Source organism: Olea europaea, unplaced genomic scaffold, assembly GCF_002742605.1.
Source record: "Olea europaea var. sylvestris unplaced genomic scaffold, O_europaea_v1 scaffold290, whole genome shotgun sequence".
Taxonomy (NCBI): Eukaryota; Viridiplantae; Streptophyta; class Magnoliopsida; order Lamiales; family Oleaceae; genus Olea; species Olea europaea.
In genome coordinates, this window is record NW_019247561.1 from 132,112 (window position 1) to 157,788 (window position 25,677).

A 25,677-nucleotide genomic window follows, 5' to 3' on the forward strand; every position below is an offset into this window, starting at 1 on the left:
CGATCCCCGTTTGTGCGCCCCGAAGCGGCGAAGTGGCAAACAATTTTGCTTAAACGGATTGAGTCGAGCTTTTGAGTATTTGGTCGAAGTCGAGACGAAGTCACTTTAATCGATTTTCAATTCTCGATTTATTTAACCAATATCCAACACTGCATTGGTAGAATGGTCTGGCAAGAGTTAGGATCTCCTTTGTTCTCCCAGGAATGACCTTCCTAACTAACTAAAATATTATGCAGAGTTGAATATAAAGATTCCCTCGTTGAGTGACTGGAAGTTTACCAAGGAGAGAACACTAAATGGGCATATTTCTCCTACCTATAGGAACAGAGATCTGATGTGTTGGAATGTAAAAGTGCAATCCAGAGAAAACTGACTTTCGGGCTTTGATATGAATCTCAATGAGCTTGAACTTCTAAACAATTGAAGCACAGAAGATTTATCTAGGAACAATAAATTCTTTCTTTTGTTCAATTGTATTCATTCTTTCTGTCTATGCTATTCATGCGAATGCCTTTAAATCCTTAAATAGAGCCCATATTCTTTACTCAGACCAGTTTGCTGAATAGTTGATTTTCTATTCCATGAAAGAATGCCAATGATACTTATGATAATTATGTAACGAGACAGAAGTGCTATCAGTGAGAAAATTGATTCATTGCAAGACCATATTCATATCAAACTCATTTCAGAAAATATTCTTACTTTTTATCTAAAGACCTTTTTATATTCTTGATTTCTGTATTGACCAATACATTTTATCATGTACAGGAGAAGACAGCTTTCATTTTCTGTGTTGAAGACAGAGCACTCTTTTGCAAGGGTTGTGATGAGCGTATCCATTTGGCCAATAGCCTTGCTGCAAATCACCAGCGATTTTTAGCCACCGGAATTCGAGTAGCTTTGAGCTCTAGTTGCAATAAGGACACAATGAAAGAAAATTTGGAGCCAAAGCCACCCAAGCAGAATTCACAACAGATTACCACGAGAATACCCGCACAGCATGTAACTGGTATCACATCACCATCTTGGCCTGTTGATGAGTTACTACAGTTTTCAGATTATGAATCCTCCAGTAAGGTAAGAAAATTACTATTTATTTCTACATTGGACGAATACATGGGACATGTTTTGTAGGGAGGATTGGGATAACACCAGACCGTACGAAAGTAGAAGACAAATATAAAATGTACTTTTTCTTTCTTGTCAGATTGCAGCACCATTAATCAATTTTTCAACTTTTGCAGAAGGATCAACTTGAGTTTGGTGAGCTTGAGTGGTTTTCAGATATTGGTCTGTTTGGCGAACAACTATCGCCAAAGGCTTTAGCAGCGGAAGTACCTCAGCTACCCGTGTCTCAGCCAAGTAACTTGGGTTCTTATAGGCCAGCCAAATTCTACATGCCTCACAAGAAACCTAGAATTGAAATTCTAGACGACAACGAGGAGGGATACTTCACGGTTCCTGATCTTGGATGAATCTACTGTCACAAACTCAATGCAATATGTTGAAGCACAATCAGATCATGCACCAGTTCTTCATAGATATACTTGTCTATTAGTTGAATGTTTTAGAAGTTGTGTTTTGCTTTTACCTTCGTCTCTCCTGTTTGTGTTGCAAGAATTATTGATTTTAAATTACTTTATATTGGAATTAAATTTGGCTGAATGAGTCCAGATATTAATCGAGTATCAAGCACAACAATGCATGTTGGCGTTTGTGAATTCACTGTTTCATCATTAGATACTATAAATGACGTTTGTCGTTTAAGACTTGAGCTAAATTAATTTTCTTGTAGTGTAATAAAATAAAAAAATAAATAAATAAAGGGAGAAAGAAATTGAGTAAAGTTCAATTCTTGATTTTGGTTGTAGGTAAGATCCCAAACCATTAAAAATTTCAGTAAAATTCGGTACATTTGGTTCTGATTCTTATATTCACTCCATGATTCGCGGTGAATTGTTAACTCTCTGATTTTTGCTGACTGTTTTTTATTCACTTATTCCATTTTGATACGTCACCACTATTAAAATGTGTTTGATATCACGTCTCTTAACACATATCGAAAAATGGCAAGTAAGATCCCAAACCATTAAAAATTTCAGTCAAATTCGGTACATTTTGTTCTGATTCTTATATTCATCCCATGATTCGCGATGAATTGTTAACTCTCTAATTTTTGCTGATTGTTTGTTATTCACTTATTCCATTTTGATACGTCATCACTATTAAAATGTGTTTGATATCACGTCTCTTAACACATATCGAAAAATGGCATGATCGAACTGGTCAGGTGTCAATTTATACACTATAATCAATATATTATTTGATATCAGAAATTGTTGGATGTAGAAAGATGACTCAACTGCTGGAATGGTTTTGTGCAGTTCTGGAAAATTGCAAGAAGGCTTGCCTCCAAATTCTTTCTTTCAATTAATCCATTTATTCTCCAGATTTATCACATGTGCCCTAAAAGTTTGGTATAAGTACTACTTTAGTCATAATTTTCTTTTTCTTGAAATTCACAACTCCTTTCAAAGCATCCTATCTAAGAATTAACTAAGACTTTGTCTCAAGAGAGTTGGCTTGACTGAATAATCTTTTCGAACAAAATAAGCGAGCAATGATGCGGGAATATGTTATTTTCAAAAGCATTAGCATTTCCCATTTTGGTTTACGTATAGTACCTTAAAGAAATAGAATTCCGAGTTTGTATAAAAAAATGTAAAAAGTTGGGTTCTAAAGTTGATTCAAACTCTTTTTATAAAGCTAGAAAGATTATATTCCATCCGTCCCAATTATATAGGCCAATTTCCTAATTTAGATATTTTATTTTGTTCCTTTACCAATATACGCTTATTCAATTTTTCTTACTTAATATGTCAACTTCTTGAAATCATCCACGTACACATTTTTCACTTCTTGAAAACATGGAACAACTCTCAGTTTTTCTTCTTCAAATTAAATCATTCAAATTCTTTACTAATTCCAACAATAATCTATTACTACATACTGAAACTTAAATATGTTTAAATTAGGAAAGATTTTGGCAAAAATTAATTTTTCAATGACATTAAAGAAGATTTTCTAATCCATGTGAAAAACGAAACAAACCTATATAATTGGGATGGAATGAGTAATATTAAACTAGGATGCCACCATATTCACATAAACTGTTATTACATTAAAAAAGAAAAAATAAAGAAACAAAAAACAAAAAAACTTTAAAAAATTGACTATACCTATTGCTATTAACTTCACTTTATACCTAGATAATTCATACGGAATTCACCTCCGAAGATAATGACGAAAGGTTGGTTTGTCAATCCATGATTGGATAAATATCATTTATCGTTTCGATTCTTTCTTTCATTTTTTATTTTTTTTAACATCCATCTCAGTGAACTCTTCATTGTCTTTCTTTGGTTGAGCATATGTATCTTCAGTGCACTCATTTTTTTCAATTATGAAGTGTAATTAAGTGATCCAACTCATGCTGGACCCAGGTGCCCATGTAGTTTGGTCAATCGTGGACCAAGAAATATTGAATGGTAACGTAGGCAGGGTATCCAAGGAATGGACTTCTGAATTTTTTCAGATTTGGCGAGTATCTAAAATTTATTTTCCTAAATAAATATCACGCTGCAAAAGAAAATGAATAAACTTTTGATATTGTCAAATAAAACATACCAAACATGCAATGTGTATTCAATAAAAAGTGCCTAATTAAGCGGATTTAATTATTGATAAAGATATTTGACCAGAATGAGCTGGATAACAACTGTAGGAAAAGGAAAAAGAAGATTTCAATGATCGCTGCAACTGCAAGCCACAAGCATTTATCAAAAGAAAATGACAGATCATTATTTATTTAACTACCTTAAAGAAATTATTTCATCATATCAAGCACATAAAGAAAAACTGAAACAGAGATACCAATTGCCAAATCCAAATTCAAAACTTGTCTAGAAAAACATGGTAAAAATCAAAATTAGGAAAGGAAGACATCTTTCCTCTATTTTCCTTCTTTAAGAAGAGCGAGGACTTCTTTCTCGGTTGGGAGAGCTGGGATGGCTCCCTTTTTAGTCGTGGTAATTGCTCCACAGGCACATGCAAATTTAAGTACTTCCTTCAATCTAAGCTCATCCTGGAAATCAAGAAATCAATAGAATCAGTGTTCGGTAAATACTAAACATAATTAGAACGTGCAATGTATTAACAATGTTATCAAGAAATTACATTACCTGGATTATGTCATGATCGTTGACAATCTTACAGAGAAGGGCTCCTACAAAAGAATCGCCAGCCCCGGTTGTGTCCACAGCCTTGACGTGGAAGGCATCAACTGATCCATGGAAATTCTATTTTCCAACATGAGGGGCAAATCCAAAGTTAAATTTTAAAGAGAGAATTGATACATGACACACATTATATCCAGTTTTTTCAGCATAAAATTTATGAGGCATGGTCGATTCTTTCAATAATTCACATGTTGAGCAAATATATTAATAACCAGGAAGATATTTTTGCTATCGTACTGAATCTTCACATTAAGGGAAAAAAAATTATGGGATATGAAAAAGGAATATGTAGGATAAAGAATTTATTATAACAAACAAAAAGGTAAAGGGAGAAAAAGAAAGAACAAATGCAGAATCAAAGTATTCTGGTATCTAAGATAGAGGGTGAGGAAGTGACAAGGTGTGGTTCAAAATGAGCTACTTTTGGTAGCTTTTTGAAGCTGGGAGTACCATAAATTCAAGATGGTGGTGGTTATTTCTTAGCCCCGGTTTGGTACAAATTAAAATTCAGATTTTAATCTAAATTAAAGTCAACAACTAATTCTAATCACAAATTTAATGGGACCAACAACTTTTCAATTACACATTTCAACAACTTTTATCAAAATCTACTAAAAATTTGATTTTAATCCCCTTCAAACATGAGCTTAGTTTATATAGTATAGTAACCTCAGTGGCATAATATTTCTTTTCCTAGAATATTTTATCTACCATTGGCATTTCAAGAAAATGCACTAATGTTGGGTCATAAATGCTCAAACACCTTGCAGGAGATTTTTTTTTTATTTTTTATTTTTTTTAAATGTAGTAATGAATATCTCTTTAATGAATCACGGTAAAAACATTATTCTATTAGGTTTTTCCTTGTTTTATACCTCAAGATAACCCAATAAATCCAGTATTTCAAACTTAATAGAATGAAACAGAAAATTATTATAGTTTAGAGCCACATGAATCACATTTTTCAAATAGTGGAAATCTAAAAAGAAATCTTTATGAGATGCAGAAAATGCAGTCAGAAATATGTAGCCTCACATGTTGAGCAAATATATTAATAACCAGGAAGATATTTTTGCTATCGTACTGAATCTTCACATTAAGGGAAAAAAAATTATGGGATATGAAAAAGGAATATGTAGGATAAAGAATTTATTATAACAAACAAAAAGGTAAAGGGAGAAAAAGAAAGAACAAATGCAGAATCAAAGTATTCTGGTATCTAAGATAGAGGGTGAGGAAGTGACAAGGTGTGGTTCAAAATGAGCTACTTTTGGTAGCTTTTTGAAGCTGGGAGTACCATAAATTCAAGATGGTGGTGGTTATTTCTTAGCCCCGGTTTGGTACAAATTAAAATTCAGATTTTAATCTAAATTAAAGTCAACAACTAATTCTAATCACAAATTTAATGGGACCAACAACTTTTCAATTACACATTTCAACAACTTTTATCAAAATCTACTAAAAATTTGATTTTAATCCCCTTCAAACATGAGCTTAGTTTATATAGTATAGTAACCTCAGTGGCATAATATTTCTTTTCCTAGAATATTTTATCTACCATTGGCATTTCAAGAAAATGCACTAATGTTGGGTCATAAATGCTCAAACACCTTGCAGGAGATTTTTTTTTTATTTTTTATTTTTTTTAAATGTAGTAATGAATTTCTCTTTAATGAATCACGGTAAAAACATTATTCTATTAGGTTTTTCCTTGTTTTATACCTCAAGATAACCCAATAAATCCAGTATTTCAAACTTAATAGAATGAAACAGAAAATTATTATAGTTTAGAGCCACATGAATCACATTTTTCAAATAGTGGAAATCTAAAAAGAAATCTTTATGAGATGCAGAAAATGCAGTCAGAAATATGTAGCCCTGTTTGGCTCAGCTTAAAAAGTAGATTAAAATATTTAAGTCAAAGTCAATATTTAATTTTAACCAATCCACAACTTTTCAACTATATGTTCTGTCAACTTTTATAAAAATCTACTAATAATTCGATTTTTATCTAATACTACTATCTTATTTAAATATACAGATTTACTGCCAAATGATAATATTATAACACTGTTTTCCACAAAATATATAGACATGGACGAAGGCTGTTTCTTCTTTTAAGAGCTTCACCTACTCATCATGGCATTAATGCTCTGAAGTACAGAAATTAAGAAGATGAAACTAACAATTAAAGTACCTTAGTGTAATATCTGCAGCCATTTTCTCCAAGGGTCACCAAGAGAAGCTTCAAGTTATCATGCCATAGGGACATTGCCGAAGCATCATCAATTTTGTTATTCCCCGTGAGGAACTCTAGTTCAACATCACTGATCTTGATCACATCCGCCTTGTCCCAAATGTTCATGATTTGCGTTCGGGCCTCGTCAGCTGAGGGCCACAATGGCAGCCGAAGGTTGGGGTCATATGAGAGCAATGCCCCGGCATCCTTGGCCACCTCCATTGCCTTCAAATGTGCAGATCTACATGGCTCCACGATCAAGCTTATCGATCCATAATGGAACACTTTAGCCTGTGGAAATTTATGTAAACAAGTTTTTTAAGTATACATGATTCATATATTCATTTTGCCAAATTATATTAATGATAGCTATGGAGCCCGTTTGGCAGGGCTTTTGCTACTTGCGGAAAAGCTTCTTCGACATTAGGATAGCTTCTTTTAAAAACTCTTCTAGTCAGACAGGGCTTTTGCTTCTTATAGAAAAGCTTCTTCTACGTTAGGACAGCTTCTTTTAAAAACTATTCTAGTCTGACAGAGAACTTTAAAAAAATTATCAAACTATGTTCAACCGTCTCAAAAACAGCTTTTGATTTTTCAAAAAGCATGTCAAAAGGGCTCATATATATCTTACAAAAACATTCGAGGTCACAGTAGAAACAATGAAAAATTGCAATTAATAAATGAACATTCAATGTGCCAAATACCTTATATTTTGCTTATCTTTGGCTTATACAAATTCAAAGTAGATGTAAGTTCAAAGCTTATCAACTAGCAACTAGATGGTTCTAAAGCATTAGGAAAAATTATTGAAGATTGTCTTTTCATTGGGAGTAAGACTTACGTTTTTTTTTTTTTTTTTTTTAAAGAATATATAATAAGGTATTATAGTGTTGTTTATATCCAACAATGTTTCATATACATTATAGTGTCTAGCTTTGTGTATACTCCGCCACTTGTCAAATTTCGATTTGATAGTTTAAAAAAAAAAAAAAAAAACCAGACTTCCATCAATCATAGGTTGTCAACTCGGATGATGTGCAAAAAATGATGTATAAAAAGAGTGTACAATTGGCTTTATTGGTCTATATTTAGGAGTATTTAACAATCCTCATCGTATTATCAGTGAAATCCTAATAAACTCAACTGCACCTTAAAAAATTGCATTATAATCTTTCATCAGCCACCTAACGGCCCTACAATTCCTCCTTTTTCATAATCTTTGACCAAAGATTTGTTCAATGCCGAAATTAGCCTAAGCATGCGAAAAATCCGGATCCAAATTGAAATGGATCTGAGTGGAAAATCCACCTGGGCCCAATTAATGAGTTCGGAGGGCCCACTGCGAGGCGGTAAATAAATCAACATAACGGTGAGTGGCGGCGCGTGGAAAAACAGGGCGCGTCCACAACAACCATTTGCATCATCCGCCTCATAAAAGGCCAAAAAAAATTTCACACTCGACTTGTATCAGAAACTGAACCCCAGAAAATTTCTATTATGCTATATTCTTATTATCAAGGAACTAAATTTTTCCTTTTTTTTTTTCAAAAAATTAAATTTCTTGATTTCACCAACCCACTCGTGGGATATGGATGCCCACGTTAATTTAACATAAAGTCAAAAAATTACCAAAAATAATTGATTAGACAAAATAATTCAGAATTATCGAAGAAATTTTTTTTATAAAGATCTCAATGATCATTCACGGTGATCAGAAATCAAGAAAAGTATCAAAAATTAAAAAATAAGAAATATCCGTATAATAAAAACAAGATAGATCAACCGACAAAGAATCCAATTTTTATATGTATGTAAATATATGTATAAAATTGAATGATGCGACACTTACAGATCTAATGAGCTCGAGATTCAATTCATCGGGAGTGAGCAACATGTCAGCACTGGGATTCCTATAGAACATGAATTCACGATCTCCATCGGCGCGTAAGGTGACGAAAGCTAGGGCGGTGCGTGCACCTTTATCGAAGGGGATGCCATCGGCGGAGACGCCGTTTTCCTTCAAGATACCGGCGAGCATGTGACCGAACTCATCCTCACCGAGTTTTCCGATGAAGGCGGCCTTTCCGCCAAGCCTCGCCACCGCTATCGCCACGTTGGCCGGAGCTCCACCAGGTGCCTTCAAGAATCCCGGCGCCTCCGCCAACGACACGCCGGAGACCGTCGGCACAAAATCGATTAACATCTCACCGAAACTCACGATCAGGCCATCTGAACTGCCGTTTGAAGCCATTACGATGATTCAGAAACTGAAGACACGATTGTATATATAAATCAGAGACAGAATAGAGAAGAGAAAGAGTTGATTATGTAGGAGTTTATATAGGAGAAGGGCACCTGTGGGGTGAAGACTTTAACTAGTCAGAGAAAGAAAATGATTCATTTTAAAAAGAGATAATTACTAATAATTAAAATAGTTAATTTTATAAAAAATAAATAATTAAAGTTTTTATTTTTTATGATTTATAGTTCGGTTACTGTGATTATTGACAATCAATTTGACTGCTGCTCTCGATAACTTGGGAATGTTACCATCAACGACGTACTAAAATGTGTTGGTTCGAAGGACATTCTGTCGAACTTTTTATAAGAGGTCGAGATATATTGTCAATCGGGTTATACATAAGATCTATACCATATGTATAACATTTGTTGACAGTTGAAATTGAAGGATTTTTCTTCGAGTACAAGGAAAACTTACAGAATTCATACAAGATTTTGAAATGAAAAAATAAGGCCATGTTTGAGCTCTATTATTTTCTTATTAAAATGAAAAATATGACCGTTATCCATCACATCAAGTCATCATATTTGACTTTTTATCTCTTGTGTTGGTGGGCCCATAAGGGTTATATTTTTCATTCTCATTTTTTACAATAATGTGGCTCAAACAGGGGCTGTGTTTGTGAAAAAATTTATTTGCAAAAACCCTGTACTTGTAACATAACTCGAAATTGAATACTATAAAATTCGAATATTAAGTTATTATTTCAAATTGAATCAATTCTTTAGAAAAATTGAAATTTTACATGTGATGCAAATTTTATAAATTTGTTGAGTGAATCTTTCTTCATTTTGACTTAAGTAAATCCAACATTATTTTAAAACATATGACGAATATTATGTATTTATTGTATAATATCACGATAATATTGTTAAGATTGTAATCACATGTAATGCTTAAGGAAATTTTGACAGTTACAGATTCGAAACTCATCAACCATTCCTTTTCTCATCCCTTTTCCCCTTATTTTTATTGTTAAGATTGTAAATTATCCACTAATACGCTTTAACCAATTATTTACATTGTAAAATTTAATGAGGTGGCATTAACAAATGAAGTACAAATTTTTGATGACTTTTAAAAAAGAATTTCCCAAATAGCATCTTATTTAGAAAGAGAAATGCTAATTAATGTTATTAATTAATCTCTATCGTTGTACCCAGTAACCCTAATTGTAACCTATAAATAGACCTTGATCTTCAAAAGAATACATGTATGTCTATTGTCATCGTATTTTTTTCTGTTATTTTTCTTTCTTGTTCCTCTAATTTCATAACGTATCATCAGCACGGATCACTAATCAGGTGCAATAAGAAAAGTAATTTCTCTTTTGTTCAAAGAAAGGCATAGAGTTTGACCAATTAAGTTCAAAAGAGGGTAAAAAAAAAAGGCTTCTTTTTCGGTTCAAAGTAATGTAACCATTCTCTCAACTCTAAATTATATGATAAAGTGGTAAATATTATTTTGACCTAACAAAGCAATAAATGTTATTTTGACTATCTCTACTTTATTTACTTTTAATGTCATTTTTTTATTATTTATTTGAGAAGACTAACTATCATCCTCCTAATTTTATGAATTTGTCATTAACAAAATAATTTATTTGTTTTTTTCTTAATTAAATTTTTAAATAGCAATGGATAGTGATTGATTAGTATATTTTACTTAGAATATGTAGATTTCATTTAGGGTGGGTGTGGTGTCGGGAATTTTGGGGTGGGGGTCATAACCAAGTTTGGTGGCAGCTACTTGATTTCTATCATTGAACCAAATTGAAATTGAAAACCATCATAAAAGGATAGGAAACCTAATGAATTTTATATAATAAAAATTGGAATAAACATTTATATATATATAAATATTATGGCATGAGTACAAGTTTTGGCTTTTCTATGACTGATAGACACTTGCCTTCTTAGTATAAACAAAGGTTATATTAATTAAAAATATAAATATTAAGCTTGTTTGATGCTCTTTAAAATAAAATAATTTATTTTCATATTCATTTTCAACAGTATATTCACAAAATAAAATATTTTACATATAACTCCAAAAATTTTCTTCATTTTTTAGTCATATATTCTCTAAAAAATTATTATTCAAAACATCAATTTTACATAATAATGACCATCAAATAGAGACTAAAATTCATGTTTGAAAATATCAATAACTTAAAAGTAAGATTAATTTGTTTTTTTAAGTACAACCAATTTTCTTATTCTTCAATCTTAAATATTTTTTATATTCTTCAATCTTCCCTCGGGGTATAATCCAGTGGTGCAAATGACAGGAATATGGTAGTCTTAACCCTGTCGGTAGTCGCAGTGTGAGGGTACGATTCATGAGATATGGAATTGAAATCTTTGTGGGTACCAGTATACGGGTAAACTTTTATTTCCTGGCATATTGGGACACATCTTGCGATTTATCTCCCTCACAATGCTCCAAAAAGGGAACAATAGAGGCTCTCAAGATTGGGGTTCAACATTTTTTTATATTCTTCAATCTTCCCCTTAAAAGTAAGGTTAGGTTTCGTAGATCATATTGGGCACAATCAAATAGGAAAACTAACAAATATTTGAGATAACACTTTCGATCAATTATATTTCAGGATCGGACAAAATATATTCATTAAATAATACTAAATTTAAAAATTAACATTTATTTGTTTAAATCCTAAAATTCCTTCTTCTCCTTCTTGTGCCATTTTCAATCCAACCACCCTCTCCCCTTGTATTTTTGCAGTCTCTGCTGTCCAGTTACTCACCTTCATTGCCCCCCACATTGCCAATACCCTCTTTACACATCGACCCTTGTTTTATACAGAAACAAAAAGAGAATGGGAAGTGATGTTTGTGCGGAACCAAAGTTCTGTAATTTTTACAGTCCTCTTAAAAATATGGGGCCAACGATTATTTTAATAGCGAGTCTTACATGTAGGAGGGCTGTCAACAATGCTATCAAATGTGCTGTATCTGTAATACTTCTCAAAGAGATTAAAGCGTGACACCACACGGTTGGACAAGACAGACAAAAATTTTATTTCTAAAATGTAAGATATCAAAGGCTATAGAAAAATGCTGTACCAAAAAAAAAAAAAGTTAAGTTTAATTTTATAAATCGAATAAGCAATACAAAAAAGTGATTGAGTACTAACTCAATCTCTAGTTGTCGTTAATTTTATCGAAGTATAAGAATTCAAATCATGAAATTATGCCCTTGTTTGATTTAGCTAATTTAATCAAAGTTGATAAAATGTGTAGTTGAAAAATTGATTAAAAAAATGTGTATCCTATTAAATATGTGGTTTAAAATGAGTTTGAAGAAAAAATTAATTTAAAAATGAAGACCAAACTCAATATTTAGAGCCCGTTTGGAAGTGATTTTTCACCTCAAAAAATTGATTTTTGACCGTTATTTCACTATTAAATCATTCATGTTTGGCTTTTTTCCTCACAGGTAGTCCCCACTTTTCTCCTAACGATTAAAAAATCAATACCAAACAAATCCATGAAAACGTATCGATTCTTAATTCGGATTCTCAAATATGTTTGTCAAAAGTTTCCTAAAAGTGTAGGTAAAGTTTCCTCGAGCTTTTCAAATTTTATTTAAAAACCAAATTAATCAGGTGTGATTTGCTGCTACACCGGGTGAAGAGTGGGCTGACGTGGAAAGTCTATTTTTTAAACAAAACCCCATAAATATTGCTTTTTTATTAAGGAAAATAGTTTTTTAATATCCCGTCACAAACCACTGAATTCAGTAACGTAAGCTGGTTGTTGGGGGGAAACCAAAAGCAGATTTGACAACATTGATTACTGGCGGCCAATAAAGCCCATTGGTTTTTAGGTTTTTATTTATTTTATTTTGACTAAAATAAATAAATTGAATAATGTTATTTGTATCGCAGTGACCCTACGTGATATACATGTAGCGATTAATAATTTATTGTATAAAGTAATAAAAAACTTCTACATTAATGTATCAAATTACTAACCGTCACATGTATGCCAGATATGATAACTACGACAGTGAGAGACTGCAAATATCATTACTTAAATAAATTAGCCTTTAAGCCATATTTAGAGCTTGTTTGTCTCCCATTACGAAAGAAAATATAGAGTTTTGAATAGTATTTTTTGAAAAATGTGCAGTTAAAATTTTAAAAAAATTTATTGGTTCGTGTGTATAATATGTTATTGTATAAATGTATTTTAATAATATAATCAAACTACGATTGTCTTTCTATTATAACTAAACACTCTATATCTTTCAGGTAATTTGACAAAATATTCCGTTGATGTATAAAGATCGAGCTTGTCCACAATTATGCTTGATCTGTAAAAAATTATTATTATTATTATTATTTTTTTTTTTTAACACTCAACAGTCTGAAAAATAAATATCATTTCGATTGCTTCCAAATTAATAATTAGAAACAAGAGCTCCGTCCATTGATTAAAAATGTGGGTATAATTGGGAAGTAGGTGAGAACGTGATTAGGTGTGCAAATCCGTGCGCCATTACATCGAAGAGTAAATGTGAAGGAAAGCTAAAATACCCCACTCCAAGGACAGTGGCCTAATTTCTAATCAAAGGGACTTCAAGAAGAAGATAAGAACCAAACACTACAAAAAGTAAAATTAGAAACTAAAGCCAACTACAAGTAATATTGGCAAACTAAATCTAAAAAAATTGTGCATGCTAGTACCGTTTATCATAATTGGATGGTATGGACTAGGAAATTTTTTGAAAAACTTAGTCTGCATGTGAATAATATAGTTAGACGAATTAAAACACACAGTACAAGGTTATGTTTATTTTGTATCCGCATGTTTTGATTCATTTTTTGACTTTAGGACTATAATGACTATCTTATGTACACTTTTTTTCTTTTTCTTAGCCCAAGTATTCTCGAAGTAGCTGTATTTCACTTGGTTATTGATTGTCTAAGTATGCTTAATGTACTTATGCGTAAGTTTTGATCTATATTAATTAATATTTATTAATAAAAAAAGACAAACTTTTTGGAATGAAATGATTCTTTTTCAATGGATAGTATTATTATTATTTTTTTTAATTTTGCTCTACGTACAGAGAAACTTTCATAAAATTATTATAGAATTCCATTAGGTGCATCATCAATGCTTCTTGTCAAAAATCACACAAAAAAAAAGAAAAATAGACACCATTCAACACATGTACGGCGCCATATGGGTAAAACCCCATACTCAGGAAAAACTCCCTTCTTCTTCTTTTAAAGGTTTTCTTTGTACATCAATAATTATTCATATGGTGTTCCTCAGGGGGTGGATTCAGACCTTTGTGTCGTGACTAGGGATGTCAAACGGGCCGAACAATTCGAGCTGACGAGCCACTTGGCTCGTTAAAACTCGGCTCGTGAGCAGGAGGCTCGATGCTCGGCTCGTCGAGCCCGCGAGCGGCTCTTGGGCTCGGCTCGACTCGTTAAAAACGAGCCACAAGCTCGACTCGCCACGATCCCGAGCCGAGCTCGTGGTTTAAAGGGCCAAGCCAGCTCGGCTCGGCCCATTGCCATCCCTAATCGTGATGCCAAAAATTGAAGTGTTAATTTTTTTGAAAAAGAATACGATATTAATAAGAATAAGTTAGTACACATTTTGATACTATGAAAACGTTTTATAATTATATCATTATTAATATTGTTAAATGAATTATCCTAATTGTATAGTTTTTTTTTATCATTTCATAACAGATGTTAAGTTGATGACGTGAAAATCAAATTAAATATAAAAAGTAAATGAATTAAAATAAAATTTACATTTAATCTATGAAGTAAATGAAATTTAAATTTAAAGCAAAAATAGTTCGAAAGTAACTCAAAGTACATTAATCATAACGATCCTATTATGCCGTCGTATTTCGTATAAAATTTCCTAATAAAATGATATAATTATATTGAAAATTTTATTGTGCCAAAAAAAAAAAGTTAATGAAATAATTAAAAATATTTAAATAAAAGACGAGTTAGATATCTCTTTTAAGATACATATTTAACCAATTTTAATATTCATTTGGACCATTCAATGTGACTACGATATAGTTCTTGGAAAGACCTTTTAGATGACGTAAATGTTTTATGGATTCGAATAATATACGATCATCGATGAATTTTGAAAATTGGCATAATATCGAAATTCTCGAACACTAATTTGGAACTGTCTACTTTGATGCCTCATAACTTTTGTTAAGGTAGATCATTTCGCAAGCCATTAATAAGCAAAAATCTAGGCCATAAACACTTCGAAAATGTATTAAGAATGTAATATTTTAACCTCATTTAACATTTCGTAATGAGTGCGTCCAAATAAATCATAAAAAGGTCAAAACAATTATTTTGTGAAATAAAAAACAAAAAAAAAACAAAATTTTTGTGGGGGTCATTTGACCCCATTTGAGTTTGGTGTTCCTAATCTCTCGAGGATTAGGAGATTTTTATCATCATTTGGTTTTGATAAAGTTAAGCCTTTGTTTGGTAAGTATTAAAATTTAGATTTTTATCAATAATAAATTTAACAACTAATTTTAACCATATATTTCATATGATCTATATATTTGATCAACTTTTATCAAAATTTGCTGAAAATATAATTTTTAACCTCCAACAACCAGGGGTTAAGTTTTAAGTAGATTTTGATAATAAAATAATAATAATAATAATAATAATAAAACTATGAAATATATGATTTAAAAAATTGATATAAATTGTGATATGAAAATAAGTAGCTACAAATGAATTTGGGGGAGAAAAAAAAAAGAAAAGAAAAAATAGGGTCAAACAAGCATTTCTCTAGCTAATTATCAGCTAGTTGTCTTCATTTTCAAACCATACATCAAATTCTAAGTTGATAATTTTGTAGAGCGAAAAAGGTGAAGAAGATAGAGCTTGTTTTGATGATTAGATAGAGCTGAGTGACAACAATGAAAGAAAACGATAGTCGTGAAGAGGACGATAATATTTTTAAATAAGAACTAAAGTGATGTTCAACGATATAAAATATAGTAAAATAAATTATTTTCAAATAGTAAATGAAATTAAATTACGTTATAAGTTTTATATGGAATTTTTTTTTTTTTTTTTTTGGGGTCTTGTTCTTGAACATGTCATTATAATTTAAAACGTTTTTCTGTTGCAAAATAAATTAAATAAAAAATGTAATGCTATAATTGGTTGAAATAAGAAAGAGAATGGTTTGGAGCTCCCGGGACATAGTCCAGTGGTGCAAAGGACAAGAGTAAGATTATCTCACGCCTTGTTGGCAGTCGTAGTGTGGGGGTTCGATTCCTGAGACATGGAATTGGACTCCTTATAGGCACAGTGTACAGGCAGCTCTTATTCCTTGACCTATTAGGACACATCTCGCGATTTACCTCCCTCACAAAACTCAAGGGGCGGGACGGTGGGGACCCTCAAGGTTGGGGTTCAACCTTTTTTTAGAATGGTTTGGTGTTAATTATTCATTGATTGTCTAGAGGGTGATAAAGGTTGGTAAAAAAAAAAAAATTAATAAAGTCTTGCTGGGTACAATTGGAGTGTCAAAGAATGACAATTAAGGGTGTGTTTGTCACCCATTATTTGGGAAGAGTGTATTATGAAATAGTGATTGATATTAAAATGTATGATTAAGGGTGTATTTGGGAGTGATTTTTCACTAAAAAAAAATTGATTTTTTTATCGTTATTTCACTATTCCAATCGTAATTTTTGACTTCTTCTCTTACATGTGGTCCTCACTTTTCTTTTGACGATCAAAAAATCGATTTTCAAAATCCCTACTGAACAGAACCTAAAAAAGAAGGAAAATTTTTTATTTACGTGTAATATGATTTTAATAAAGAGTGTGTGGTTGAAAATGAATACTGTAGAAAAAATGGGAGAAAATGAATGACAAACAGGGGCTATAGTAAATAGAGTATGGAAATAAATTAGCAAAATTGTGTAGAATAAATATTGTAAAATTATTGCATAAACCATAAATGAATCCATTTTGCAAATTCCATCAATGATAATAGTATATAAACATATATAAAGTAGCGATTTTGTGTCCAACCTTTTGTTCTTCCGATTTTTGACTCCAAACCATAAGAAGTTAGCCGTTTATCTTTATTTATAGTTTACATATAATGTGCTTCATCGACAATTCTTGGTCCTCATATTATTTTCGCCAGCTAGTTAATTCTTTCACATGCACCTCATATTAAATTTGCACCTTCATTGAAATGGATTTAGACCTTATTATTTGTTATATGTAAATGAAATTAGCACCTTCTTATGCGTAACAATTTTTTTATTGATGAATGTACAGTTAAAATGAGTTAAATTACCGTTGAAGAATGCATTTCGATGGAAAAAATGAGACTCAAACAAAGGCTTAACCATAAGTAAGAAGTGAGAAATGTTTACTTATAATTATTAAGTTTACTTAAAAATTAAAGAAAAAAAAAGTCACATAAGACCAAAATTAATTTATATGTGTGTGTAAATAACTAGTAACTAAAAATACTGCTTATATTTAAAAATTCACTTATATAAAAAAAAAATTTACAACTTAATAAATGCCTGATTAGGAGCGATTGTTTCACCAAAAAAATTGATTTTTTTGACCATTATTTCATTATTACAGCCGTCATATTTGACTTCTTCTCTCACAGGTGGACCTCACTTTTCTCTTAATGGTGAAAAAATCAATTGTTAAAATCACTCCCAAACAGGCTCAGGCTCTAAATAACTTATAAAAAATGAGCTTGTTTGGGCCCGATTTTTCACTCAAAAAATTAATTTTTTGATCGTTATTTTACTATTTCAGCCGTCATATTTAATTTCTTCTCTCACAGATGAATCTTACTTTTTTTTCCTAACGGTCAAAAAAATAATTCTAAAAATTACTCACAAAGAGGCTCTAACTTTTGTAATATCTATATCATTTTCAAGCCTTCTTCGTATAATTTGATTGAGATGGACAATTGTTTGTCCTTTGCAATCAGTGTCTCGTAACTTAAAAAAATCACCCCTAGTGATAATTGCATTTCATTCATATCATTTTCCAGAATTTTAAATGAAGCCATGAAACTTTATAAATGTGCTGCAGGTTCAATGATTTGCAAGCATCTTTGCACTGACTCACGTGCTGCTCCCAAAATATCTACATTGGATTTTATATCAACTTATTTTCATTATCGACAAAATTATAGGGAAAATGCTTGTTGTACATAACTATTTACGTAATGATAAGGTCAAAATGTAAGTGAAGATTTTTTTTTTTAAAAAAAAAATGAGATTTTGATCTAATTAAATTTCGTCACATCATCTAGTGATGAATCGTTATGTAAGTTGTTATGTACATATAGCTCCATCGAAATTATACACAAAGTTTTTGCATTTTGTATGGCTAACATAGGCTGATGGAGAAGGGAGCAGAGCAGCCCAGAAGCAAATTGGTATGTAAAAAATGAAAATTTTAGTTTAAATTCAAGGTATAATAACAAAAGAATAAAAATTTAGACCTTGTTTGAACCACATTATTTTCATAAGAATGCATTTTTGAATAGTATATTGATGAAAAATGTGTGATTAAAAGATAAGAAAAACTTTTGAATTTGCGTGTAATATTGTTTTATTAAAAAATATGTGATTAAAATAATATCAAATTACTATATAAAAATGTATTTTTTAAAGAATATGGGTCAAACAAGACCTTAAATCAGTTTAAAAATTAATTATAGCCCAACTAACTTCTCCCAACCCAAGCCCAATGTTCAATCTTTCAAATTTAGTTTATGATTTTACAACAATTACAAATTTATTTTATTCATAGTCATGCATAAATAACTCATTATCAAATTAGGTACTTTAAATTATATATATTTAATTAATAAATAATTTTTATTAATTAAAATAAAGATAATGACTTATTTTAACTAGTATGAGATGCCACATGTCTGACTAAGCTTAAAATAATTAAATCTTTTCTTATGTATTTTTCATATATAACTTATCTATAATTGTGAGTTAAATATTTACTTATTTCAACCATGAAATTCATGTTATAATCAAAATAAATAATATGCTCTATATTTAATTTTTCTTAATAAAAATATATTTATTAGAACTTTGTCATAGTGTCCAAAAAATATAGTTTGACCAATTTTGTCATGAGCATCGTGACTTTAACATTTTAAACTAAATTTCGTGTGGGAAGGAGCATCTTCTATTACATGAGTTCATTAAAAAACAAATTATATTCCAGCCCACACCGACATATCTTTATGCCTCCGTCCATGTTGACTAATGCACAAGATGTTATTGAGAAGAAAGTAACGAAATACTTATGACTCGTTTGATAAAATTCTGCTAAATCTATATTTTAACTTGTCAAATTTCAATTTTAATCACACATCTCACGAGACACATACAAGTTTTTAGGCAAACTAATGTTTTTATGGATGTAATCCGTCTAGTGATCCTTATGCTGCAACGGAATCAGAGGTTTAAGATCATGGTTGGACAAATGAAATGTTTGAAAAAGTTTGTAAAAAAAGAAGAAGAACGGTTTGAACTGCAGCTGCAATTATCACCATTTTTAAATTATACATGCTAGCTTGAACTATATAATTTAGTACACATGATATATGAGACAAAACAATGTCACATACTTTGTAACTGGTTATCATAGTCACTCAACTTTATAAGTTATAATCACACAATTGAATAAGTCATACTCACAACGTATTACAATTTATTTATTTATTTTTATTATTTTTTTATTGCAAATTGTGGGAATATATAATCAATTTGTTGCGAATTTTTCAAAATTATGATCGAAAACATGGTGGTCGATACCCATGAGCGGAAAATTTGTTTGTAAATGATTATTCATTCTTTCCTTCTCCAACAAATGGAAAAATGGTGAAGAAACTGTGACAACGAGAAGGAAACATTTATCTAGAGAAATCAAGTTAGGGAAATTGTGGATAAATTTTTCATTTATTCTGAAAAAATAACGACATGAATGAGCAAGATTCTATTTAAAAATTATAATAATAAAAAAAAAAAACTGAACCCCAACTTTGAGGGTCCCCACCACCCTGCCTCTAGAGCTTTCTGATGGAGGTAAATCACGGGATGTGCCCAGCATGCGAGGGAACAAAAGCTGTCTGTACACTGTGCCTATAAGGAGTCCAATTCCATATCTCAAGAATCGAACCTTCATACTACGGTTGCTAGCAAGGAGTGAAATAAACTTACTTCTGTCCGTTGCACCACTAAGCTATCCCCCGAGGAACTGAATGTGCAAGATTCTATTTCTATTTTAGGATGTGTGAGAATATTGGGGAGGAAGATCTATGATTGACATTTTTAAGAAAGTGGTAAGATGAGAGATAATATCTCAATTATTCCTTAGCAAATATCAATTTAAAATAATATCACCTGATTTTTAAAATAATTCGACTAATTTAATTTTTTTACAAATGAATTCTTAAATTATAATAGTTGACAAAATTGATAGCCCAATAGCCCATTTGCGGTGCCTTCTCCTCGAATTTTGCCTGAAAGAATCGACCTCCGCCCGTCCCACCCCTTGAAGACAAGATCGGTAGCCCAATAGCCCATTTTGTGGTTCTTTCTCTTCGAATTTTGCACTAGGCGCAGTTAGATATCCTCTCCAGGTGGCTCCGCCGTCGTTTGTGTATGGTTATGTCCTTGCCTTCAGCACCAGCCGTCCCTCAAGTGTAATCCCCTCATCCCCTTCCATATACCTGTATTTTCTGTAATTCAATTATTTAGATTGGGGCAGTTAACTGAATTTATTCACAATGTTGTGCCGACCTTCAGTTTCTTATGCTTTACATACAGCTCATAGTTTATTGAGGAATAAATGGATGCCATTAGTCACGATTCATCACCATCCCTTCCTACTTTCTGTCCATTTTTGTCGTTGTGATAGGTGTACAGAAATACCCAAGTCTCCAATTTTTACATCGAATCGAACTTCACTTATCAACCCATCTTTTGTTTATAGGAGAATTTCTAGTTCAGCTACCGAATTAGTTCTTCCATTAAGATTTGGTGGTTATAGGTTTAGGCAATTTTGCACTTTAGAAGCAGTTGCATTGGAGGAAATATCTCAAACTAGATGTAATGATGTTATTGACAAGGTGTACAGAACAGTCTTAGATAACTCCCATCCTGAGCATAAAATGGAATGGGCTCTTGATAAACTAGGTATGGAACTGACAACACCTCTGGTGGTAGAGGTCTTACACAGGCTTCGTTTTGAGGAGAAATTGGCATTTAGGTTTTTTAATTGGGCAGGGCATCAAGAACACTATAGTCATGAGCCTCAGGCGTATAATGAGATGATTGACATTTTATCAAGTACAAAGTACAAGGTGAAGCAGTTCCGGATTGTGTGTGATCTGCTGGATTATATGAAAAGGAACGACAAGAGTTCTGTTCCTATTGAGGTTTTGTTGACCATTTTGAGACAGTATACCGAGAAGCACTTGACACATCTTCAAAAGTTTGCAAAGAAGAAGAAGATAAGGGTGAAGACTCAACCGGAAATTAATGCATTTAATTTGTTGCTTGATGCTATGTGTAAGTGTAGTCTTGTTGAGGATGCTGAAGCTATGTTTAAGCGGGTGATGCACAAGATCAAACCAAATGCTGACACATACAATATTTTGTTTTTTGGATGGTGCAGGGTCAGAAACCCAGCAAGATCTATGATTGTGCTTGAGGATATGATGAAAATGGGACATACTCCAGATAATTTTATGTATAATACTGCCATTGATACCTTCTGCAAATCAGGTATGGTGATTGAAGCTGTTGAAATTTTGGAGTTTATGAAATCAAAAGGCTCAACTATGTCTTCTCCTACTGCAAAAACTTATGCTATAATGATTGTGGCTCTTGCTCAGAATGACAGAATGGAGGAATGCTTCAAACTCTTAGCGGATATGAGAAATAGTGGCTGCCTTCCAGATGTGTCAACATACAAAGACCTGATTGAAGGAATGTGTTTGGTTGGAAAGATTGAGGCAGCCTATAGAGTTTTGGATGAGATGAGCAAGTCGGGTTACCCTCCTGATGTTGTTACATACAACTGTTTCCTGAAGGTTCTTTGTGATAATAAAGACAGCAACGAAGCTCTTAGGCTATACAGGAAAATGATTGAGGTGAATTGTGTGCCAAGTGTACAAACTTATAATATGCTGATTGTAATGTTTTTCAAGATAGGTGATCCTGATGGAGCGTTTGAGACCTGGCAGGAGATGGATAAGAGGGGCTGTGCACGGGACGTGGATACTTATTGCGTGATGGTTGAAGGGCTTTTTGATTCTGGTAATGCCAAGGAAGCAAATGTTCTTTTAGAAGAAATTGTAAACAGGGGAATGAAGTTTCCATACCGGAAATTTGATGCATTCTTGATGCAGCTTTCTGCTATTGGTGATCTCCATGCTATTCAAAGACTATCAGAGCACATGAGGAAATTCTACAATCCTGCTATGGCACGTCGTTTTGCTTTAAATCAGAAGCGAAAAAGCATGAGCTTAAGAGGGAAGTGAACAAGAACTTTTGTGGGTTATTGTATGGTTTGAAATGATTTCTCTGCACTGTTATGGCGTTTCTGTTTGTGAAATCTAAATAATGACGAGAGTTATACCTGAAAAGCACAGAAGGAAAAAGTTTCTCGAGGCTTCAGAATGCTTGATTTGATTGATAATTTGGCTTCAAGATATGGTACACATGTGCTCCCCACCCAACTAAAGAAAAAAACAAGGGTGGCCATGCCTGGCTGGCTTTGTCATGAATGCTGTGGGGTGCGCTCAAATTTAAGCCTTTTGTGTATACACAATAAAAGATGAAGTCTGTTTGAGTTGCAAACCAGAGTACTCTTCAAGAGTAGGTAATGTTACTAGCCTTCACAATGTTTTTGAAGTGGAATTGAAGAATCTCAACTGAGTGTAATAAACCATGTAGATCTTTGTGAAATGCAAAATATTAAGGAATAACTTATGTTTTTCATATTTTGGTTTGTTACTTAAACTTTAATGCCCAAGGATAAATTTACTCTGAAATGAAATTGACTAGATTTTAGTTTCTTTTCTTAAAATACTGATTCATTCTATTTTTTTATTTATTTTTTATTTTTTTATGTTCGGTTCATTGCTTCATCTATTGAAAGATTTCAAAGCAATTGATCCTAAACAACCATAACATGCTGGGATAACGTGTTTTACTGACATTATTACTTCTATAAACGAAAGTCTCTTTAGATTTGCAATTAATTAGTAGCGTTCCATTTCACTTCAGAAAATTGTTTCTATCCCCAAATTGCTTAAAATTCGTTTGCTCTGAACTGCTGGGTGAATGTTGATTAAGAATCTTGCCTTTTTACATCAAGGAAACGGCTAAGACACCAGCATATTGTTCATATAGAAACCATCAATTTGTTCACAAATAATGGTATTGCTGAACATAACCTGCAGCGAATAATACAGGTCTGCAGGGGTGCATTCGTTAAGTTTAAGCTTATTTTACAACATCGGAAATGTTATAAATCTTTTCCCTCTCGTTGCAAGGTTACAAGAGGTTAGAGCAATCGGGTATGTCTTGCAAATATAGCACGAGTTACTAGTGCATCTCGTTACAGGTCTGCAGGGGTGCATTCGTTAAGTTTAAGCTTATTTTACAACATCGGAAATGTTATAAATCTTTTCCCTGTCGTTGCAAGCTTACAAGAGGTTAAAGCAATCGGGTATGTCTTGCAAAAATAGCACGAGTTACTAGTGTATCTCGTTGGCTTATCTTTTGCATGACATTTCATATTCTCTCACAATTCAGAATGTACATTTCCAAGGTCAGATTTGAAGTTGCTTGTGAACTCTTTGGTTTTGTTGTCGATGCCTAGAATTTTTTCATTCTTTTCTCATGCGCCCATCTACTTGTACACAAACAATTACATTACACGTACACAGACAATTACACGTGTATCTCTGAGTATAGGCAAATCTATTCTGATTAATGCTTTAGCAAACTTATGGTGCCATTTTTCCTTGAGCTTGATTGAGATCATATAAAGATTGGGCAAGTTTGCACATTTTGTGTTATTGTCCTGTACCACGTTATTGCTGCATATATGTTTTTCAACTTAATGTACTATTTGGAAATGCAGTTTTTATGTTCATATCATGATCTCTAGATTTGTATAAATAACTTCCCACCTTCAAGAATTTGTGAAGGAACTCGAGAGACTTGTCTGGTTTTCCCGTATGTTTATTTTCTAAGAGGAAGATTGACAGTGTTCCCTTTGAAATTCTGCTAGCATTTGATATATTATGGAGTAATTTAAGCTTCTTATATTATGAAAATGCTGATTGAAGATGTTGACATACTAAAAGTGCAGCCCAAATCGAATAGCCCAAGAAATGAAGTCCAACTGGACAATTCAGGATAAAGGCCAGATAGGGTTATTAATGAATGCAGTGGAAGCCCACGAACACGGTAACATCATCGCCCAAGCTTGCAAGACGCCCAAGATTTAAGCGAATGAAGTGCCTTACAGTCGCCCAGAGCTATGACCCTGTTCTCGTCCAAACCTTCGAATCGTCCAGGATCTTAGCAAACATAAGAATGTTATGGTTATCCAGAAGTGCAGTTATTGAAACAGTTATTGAGTAACTTTATCACGTTCCATGATTCAAGGAGTTCAGTTGAAAACGGTTGAACGACAAATAGTAGTGGTAGCAGTTAGAGACGGCAGTTCCACGACAAGTTAGCTACCATAAAGAAAGTGGGTAGTTATAGAGCAATCAAACAGTTTCTAAGCGGTTGATCACGAAAAAATCATTAAGGGAATATAAAAGGAAGAGAAGACATAGAGCAGAGAACCTGAATCAAACACTTTCAAACAGAGAATATGTAATTTCAATTTCTTAGTTTAGATTTAAAACATTTCTTTTCAGTACTCGTGTGCTTGCGCTCCTTGGAGGCATTCTGTTTAGTTCAAATTGTAAAGTCATTGTCAATAAAACACCCATTTTTGGGACTTTGTCTCAAGAGGTTTGTTCCTCACACAATCGTCTGATTTTCTTTTTAATTGTTAGCGACTACCCGCTCGAAACAGAAGAATGTGACACAAGCTCCCTTCTTTGCCCCCTTTTTATTCCTTGAGAGATAGGGAGTCTCCCAAGTTCTTGTAAAAGGAACTCGAGAGACTTGTCTGGTTTTCCTATAAGTTTATTTTCTAAGAGGAAGATTGATAGAGTTCCCTTTGAAATTCTGCTAGCATGTGATATATTATGGAGTAATTTAAGCTTCTTATGGTATGAAAATGCTGATTGAAGAATTTGTGACACAAGCTCCCTTCTTTGCTCCCTCTTTATTCCTTGAGAGATAGGGAGTCTCCCAAGTTCTTGTAGAAGTCATTAGAACATCAGATTTACGTGTAAATTTATTTTATTGAAAAAATTTCTCCTCAAATATATTTCCTATAAAAGACATGCAAAATATATTTCCCTCGTCTCTTCTAATTTATATCTTTTCACCAGTCTTCAGTTTTTGAGAAATTCAACGGTTTTCAAATTATATTTTATATTTAAATTAATATCTTCAAAGGTAGAAAATGCTTTCAAACGCGGTACGTATCCTCTAATTATTATAATAATGATGCTTGCTCTAATTACTATAATTATAATTATTGTGGTACGTATGCCTCCAGGGCACATCTCCAAGTGGTAAAAGGGGAGGGTGGAGAAATCCAGCTTTGCTTGAGGCTGCTGCGTCAAGGGTTC

General features: G+C 32.5%; 3 protein-coding genes across 5 annotated transcripts in view; 2 read left to right on the forward strand and 1 right to left on the reverse strand.

Moving 5' to 3' along the window:
• The window catches only part of LOC111384343 (B-box zinc finger protein 24-like), a 6,415-nt gene extending 4,717 nt beyond the window's left edge, over window positions 1-1,698 (forward strand). Inside the window, exons 2-4 of the mRNA XM_023008615.1 lie at window positions 237-346; window positions 769-1,077; window positions 1,245-1,698. Coding sequence (XP_022864383.1) covers window positions 237-346; window positions 769-1,077; window positions 1,245-1,475 — 650 coding nt within the window. The 3' untranslated portion in view covers window positions 1,476-1,698. The remainder of the gene's footprint in view (window positions 1-236; window positions 347-768; window positions 1,078-1,244) is intronic.
• Window positions 1,699-3,783: 2,085 nt separating this feature from the next.
• On the reverse strand, window positions 3,784-8,900 carry LOC111384335 (fructokinase-2). Its single transcript, XM_023008601.1, has 4 exons — window positions 8,387-8,900; window positions 6,496-6,828; window positions 4,242-4,358; window positions 3,784-4,144 (listed from the first exon to the last, which is right to left on the reverse strand). The coding sequence occupies exons 1-4, from the start codon at window positions 8,786-8,788 to the stop codon at window positions 4,013-4,015; spliced, it is 984 nt and encodes a 327-aa protein (XP_022864369.1). The 5' UTR covers window positions 8,789-8,900; the 3' UTR covers window positions 3,784-4,012.
• An 11,473-nt stretch (window positions 8,901-20,373) lies between these two features.
• LOC111384339 (pentatricopeptide repeat-containing protein At1g73400, mitochondrial) lies at window positions 20,374-24,342 on the forward strand. Of its 3 annotated transcripts, none has more exons than XR_002700891.1 (2): window positions 20,374-22,790; window positions 23,467-24,342. XR_002700891.1 is itself a non-coding variant. In XM_023008609.1 (1 exon), exon 1 carries the CDS (start codon window positions 20,692-20,694, stop codon window positions 22,447-22,449), a length of 1,758 nt encoding a protein of 585 aa, XP_022864377.1. In that variant the 5' UTR covers window positions 20,374-20,691; the 3' UTR covers window positions 22,450-22,985. The 3 variants fall into 3 exon arrangements, 1 of the variants encoding a protein (XP_022864377.1); XR_002700892.1 differs by having other exon boundaries at window positions 23,386-23,471; XM_023008609.1 differs by lacking the exon at window positions 23,467-24,342 and having other exon boundaries at window positions 20,374-22,985.
• Window positions 24,343-25,677: the final 1,335 nt, after the last annotated feature.

Coding starts and splice junctions, on each gene's coding strand:
- LOC111384335 (XM_023008601.1), bottom strand. CDS start 8,788: ATGGCTTCAAACGGCAGTTCAGATGGCCTGATCGTGAGTTTCGGTGAG. Junction 6,829..8,386: donor ATCTCGAGCTCATTAGATCT/GTAAGTGTCGCA, acceptor AAATTTCCACAG/GCTAAAGTGTTCCATTATGG. Junction 4,359..6,495: donor GCTGCAGATATTACACTAAG/GTACTTTAATTG, acceptor GTTGGAAAATAG/AATTTCCATGGATCAGTTGA.
- LOC111384339 (XM_023008609.1), top strand. CDS start 20,692: ATGTTGTGCCGACCTTCAGTTTCTTATGCTTTACATACAGCTCATAGT.